At 59.1% G+C, this 4,987-nt stretch overlaps 1 protein-coding gene and 1 long non-coding RNA gene across 2 annotated transcripts; one reads left to right on the forward strand and one right to left on the reverse strand.

The window, feature by feature from the left end:
* The first annotated feature begins 390 nt into the window (after positions 1-390).
* Positions 391-2,216, forward strand: LOC135577934 (uncharacterized). The gene is made up of 6 exons (XM_065048062.1): positions 391-527; positions 680-801; positions 1,116-1,181; positions 1,293-1,431; positions 1,579-1,717; positions 2,002-2,216. The coding sequence occupies exons 1-6, from the start codon at positions 438-440 to the stop codon at positions 2,124-2,126; spliced, it is 681 nt and encodes a 226-aa protein (XP_064904134.1). The 5' UTR covers positions 391-437; the 3' UTR covers positions 2,127-2,216.
* Positions 2,217-3,510: 1,294 nt separating this feature from the next.
* LOC135577935 (uncharacterized) lies at positions 3,511-3,995 on the reverse strand. Its single transcript, XR_010469394.1, has 2 exons — positions 3,926-3,995; positions 3,511-3,831 (listed from the first exon to the last, which is right to left on the reverse strand). It is a non-coding gene; the product is annotated as an uncharacterized LOC135577935 (long non-coding RNA).
* Between the last annotated feature and the right edge of the window lie 992 nt (positions 3,996-4,987).

A 4,987-nucleotide genomic window follows, 5' to 3' on the forward strand; every position in this document is an offset into this window, starting at 1 on the left:
AGGCTCTGTCCCAGGCCCTGGGGAGGCTGGAGAAGAAGCAAGCAGACAAGGAGGAGCTGCTGGTGCTGGGAATCGATGAGGTACGGGCTCAAGGGGCCCCGGTGCCAGTCAAGGGTGTCCCGGGCAGGGTGACAAACACCCCTTGTCCCTTGGGTGCCGGCTGGCAGAACCAGCCAGGGGGAGGGAGGATTTCTAGCCCGGCTGCAGGTCCCTTGCCAGGTCCCTCTGTGACCCCGAGTCCCTTCGGCTGGTGGGAACAACGCACGGGGGTGATGGGGTGAACAGGGCCACGTAGCCACTTCCCCTCTCCTGTTGTCTCTGCATCCTGTCCCCACCGCTCTCCTGCCTTTCCCTGTTGCTAGAAAGCAGACAAAGCCGCGCTGGCTGACAAAGTCAGTCGCAGCCAGCTTGAGGCGTGCGTGGAGCGGCTGACCAAGATGATGGAGGAGGTGACGAGCCGGGTGACGGGCCAGGAGAACGGCTGGCTCCAGTTCCAGAAAGAGCTGCAGAGACAGATGGACTGCAAGGTGAGGGCTCGTCCCCTCCACGCAGCACTGGCACCTTGGGGCCTGGCAGCCTAAGGCAGCATCCTTGCGAGGGTCCCCCCTCCCGGCTGTGCCCCCGGGGACCGCCATGTCCCATCCTGGGGTAGCTGGCTGAGGGTGTCACCTGTCCACAGCTGGACCGCCGGGAGCTGGGGGCGTTCCGGAAGCAGCAGGAGGAGCGGTGGAAGAGCCTCAGCGGGCAGCTCCAGGAGCAGGCGCTGCAGGCAGAGCGTGACAATGCCGCTGGGATTAGGAAGTGAGTGCCATGGGGACAGTGGCGGCTTTGGCAGTGCTGGCCCTGTTCCTGCTGGCTGTCCCGGCTCGTGCCGGTGTGGTACCTGGCGTGGGAGCCATGTGGGCAGCGCCCCTGGGGATGCTGAGCAAGCGGCTGTGCCTTGTGCTCCTGCCAGCTGCAGCTTCGCAGCGATAGAGGCGGCACAATGAGGGGCACGTGTGGGAGGAGCCCTCCTCAACCAGTCTTGTGGGGTGGGTGCAGAGGCTTTTTGTGGCTGGTGTGCAGGTGGGGCTGTGCCCCCCAGGAGCTCCCCAGCCCTTTTCTCCCCCCTCCAGGCAGCTGCTGCCTGGTTTCCATTGCCTGTCCTGTGACCGGCCCCTCAACATGCTGGCGCCTGGACCGTGAGTAACTGCCCCCTGAACAGGGAGCACCCCCCGACCCCTCCCTGGCGTCGAGTGACACATGGGGTGCCACCTGCCGGGCCCTGAGCACCCCCATGTCCTGTCCCACAGGGAGCGGACGGGCGAGTGCAGATACCCCACTGTTCCGCGGAGCTGTGGGGGCCCACACACCGTCACGCCCCCGCGCTTCCAGCCCCAACCGCCCAGCACCCCACGGCCGTCCCCATCCAGCGCCCGCCGCCCCAACAAGGTAGGGATGGCAGAGGTGGGGAGGGGGATGCTGAGCCTGCGGGGGGATCTGTGCCTCAGTTTCCCCAGGGAGAGCTGGCTGGGGGAGGGTTGCTGGGGGATGCGGAACGGGGCCCCATGGTTGGGTCACACGCTCTCCCCTTCCCAGAAGGACGCGATGCAGCTGTCGGGCCAGGACGGCACTGATGGGAAGCGGCAGGACGAGCAGCTCTCCATGATGGGGGGCTCTCAGCTGCCCACAACACCAACGGCCACCCCAGAGACCTCGACCTCGAGGAGCCAGAAAAGTATGGCCCTGTCAGGGCACCGGGGGGCAGAGGACACCCCGCTGTCTGGGGGGACGGGTCTGTGCCCACAGCTGGGCAGGGTTGGACGGGGGTCTGGGCTCTGGGCTGGGCTGTGGGGGCAGCACTGGCTGCTGGGGCAGCCGGTCCCTGTGGTGGAGCTGGAGGGAGCTGGGGGGACATGTGGGGTGGTGCTGGGCAGTGTGGGACAACAGCCTGTGTGCTTCAGGGTGGGGGCAGGACCCTGTTGGTGGGTGTCTGTGGCTGACCCTGCCCCTCGCCCCCAGGCACCGCCTCCCCGCTGCTGTTAGCCGTGCTGAAGCGCCGACCAGCCTCATCTCCCGGACGCCTCACCCAGGCACCGAAGCTGCTGCCGCCCATCCAGCCCCCCCGCAGCGAAACAACCCCCTGACAGCCGGGCAGGACGGGGGTCCCGGCCCCGGTCCCACCGCCCCGGGCGCTGAGCAGGCAGCGGCTGCAATAAATGGCGATGGGCAACCAAGCGCTGGTGTGGTCTGAGTGGGGGTCCCTGGGGCAGGATGGCAGAAAGCCCCCTGTGTTTGCTTTTCCAGCAGAAAAATAAGTGCTAAAAAGGCGCTTTGGGGTGCCCAGGTGGATCCAGTGGTATCCAGGGTCCCCAGAGGGAGCACGGGGAGCAAACCAGTGGGCACCAGGGCAGAGCCAGCAGAGGCCCATCCTGCACCCCGGCTGGGGCTGAGGTGTCCATGGGCTTCAGAAGCACCCCCTGGCACTAACTGGGGGGACGGGGTGAGGGGGGAGCCAGGGGGCTGTGCAAGAAGCCGGGCTGGCTGTCGGCAGCCGGAGGAGGGGAGCGCTTTGCTCTGGGTCGGGGGATCCAGAACTGGGGGGACGCAGCAGCTTCGTGCCCCGCCCCGGGGTGCCCACAGCCGCCGTGTCGCAGCGCTTTGCAGTCGCAGGAAAGCACCGGGCAGCTCGAGTTGATGGGCGCTCAGTTTCCCCAGCCAGGCGATGCCGGCGGTGCCAGCCCAGCCACCCAAGGCCCTACAAGAGACAAGGGCTGTTCATACAGCCAAGCAAAAGTGTGGCCCGTGGGCAGGGGAGCTGCCAGCCCTGCCTGCCCTGCCTGCACAGGCAGGAGGAAAGCCCCTGAGCAAACCTCCTGCATCCCAAAACCGGGGATGCTCAGCCCAGCAGAGCTGGCACTCTGCACTCTCCAACTGAAGCGGAGCAGCTGAGACCGGGGAGTGGACCAGACATGTCCCTGATGGAGCCACGTGCCAGGGGGTTCCCACCAGCCCCCCAAGGGCGGTGTGTCACGGAGAGTCCTCGCAGCTTCATTTAAGGGACAACAGAGTCCAAAACAGCTTTCATTAAACCGGCGAGGAACAGGGTTTTAGCACTCCAAAGTGACTTAAATAAAGGTTCGGATATCAGCTGAGGAAAATTATTTGAGGGGCAGCAACTGATACAACCAATCAGGCGGTGCACAGCGTGCACACACGGGGCTTCACTCAAAACAAATGCCGGAGCTGGCCCTGAGTCCCGGAGAAGTACACACTTGCCTAACACGGTGCGGGATTATTTTAAAGAGATAAAGTACACGTGCAAATGCGCACGGAAAGTTACTCGTGCATATGTGCACGGGAGGAAAATACACCCGCGATTCGGCAAGGGTCAATTTATACGCGCTCAAATGGAGCGCGGAAAGTTATACGTGCATATGTGCACGGAAAGTATAAATATACTCGCAATCCTGCGAGAAGTTTTACTTACACCCGTGGCGGTGTCAGCATTCAGGACACAGAACCACGGGCGTAGTTATATGCGGTGCTTTATTTCAGCGCTGGGAAACCAGGGGCTCGCACCCAAAGCTGGTTCCGACCACTGATTCAAACTTCACCATTCTATACAATTTGGTTACATACATATTCATTGAAGTTACAACGTGTATATTGCATATTCATTAGGTTACACAATTATTTCACAATATCAGTTGCAACACCTTGGAACTACTCTAAGCATGCGCAGTGTCCTCTGGTGGTCGTTCAGGGGTCGTTCCTGACAGCGCAGGAAAAGCGTTAGTCTGAGAATCCGCTTTGTGATGGTTCTCCCGCAGGTTGCTCGACCTTCAGTCACTGACAAAGAGCAGGACAAGGACAGAATTGGAGTCACAGAGCTGCTACTCACCATGCTCAACTTCTTCTTCTGGGGCCCACAGGCGGTCAGCACCTTGCTGCTTGTGTTCACTTTCAGGACATCTCCACTCGTCGTGCCAAGATGAAAATCACCATCATCGTCTGTCATCTATGAGAAAGCATAAAGAAAAAGAGATCACGGTCTGGATACTGAGACCCGTGTCCCACGCCTGACACTGGGCTGCATCAACAGCTTTAGTTCAGTGGATTGCCAAGAGTTCACCTGGGGGAACCCAGCCAATGTTTCTGTCCCATCACACGCACAGATCCAGAACACTGCTGAACGCCAGACACTTTCTAACCAAATCTAGATCATATTTTGAAGCATAAAACTCCGGGTGCCGGAGCCCGTGACCGTAATACGTGCTGCTTCTCTTGAGGAGCATCCAGAACACTCTTTCCCAGAGGCCGTGGGAGATCAACTGCCATGGCCAGTGCTGAGGAACTTCACTGCCGTCACGCGCTTGGGACCAACATTTCCAGCATTATTAGAGAAACTCGTGGGTTTTCTCTAGTCTGTACAGAGTTTCTTAGTTTAGCAAAGTCATCCTGGCTGAAACGTACCTGAACACACACGGTGATTCCTCTCAGTTGCCCCGCGTAGCATTCAGATGGATGGATTGTTTTAGTTGCTGTATCGAGTTCCCACACTCGAATGGTGAAACTATAAGAACAAATAGAGTGGGATCAAATCCACAGATGCAGAAACCTCCAAGTTTTTTCAGTACTACAAGAAGTAAAAAGCCTTCACAAGGCTCCATTATTCTGATCTTTCAATACGGAGAAAAAGAACAATATCAGAGAAGTCTCTTATGGAAACTTTTTCCGGGGAAATCAAAAATCTTAAGGCTTCAGCAAAAACATATGTGAGGACACTTTCAACTCTTTTTAGTGCAATTTAATTGACGATGTCAGAGACGATGTCATATCTTTAAGCAGAGCCACCCTTACATTTACCGAAGTGCTAAAATTGCAAAGGCGAGCACTCATAAGTGCGAGTGCAGCCAAGAGCATCCAAAGCCGTCCCTGATGTACAGGGAGGTGCAGGCCCTCAACGCGTTTAAACGTCAGCCTGGATATATGGGCGCTGCCGCAA

The sequence above is a fragment of the Columba livia genome, unplaced genomic scaffold, assembly GCF_036013475.1.
Source record: "Columba livia isolate bColLiv1 breed racing homer unplaced genomic scaffold, bColLiv1.pat.W.v2 Scaffold_195, whole genome shotgun sequence".
Classification (NCBI taxonomy): Eukaryota; Metazoa; Chordata; class Aves; order Columbiformes; family Columbidae; genus Columba; species Columba livia.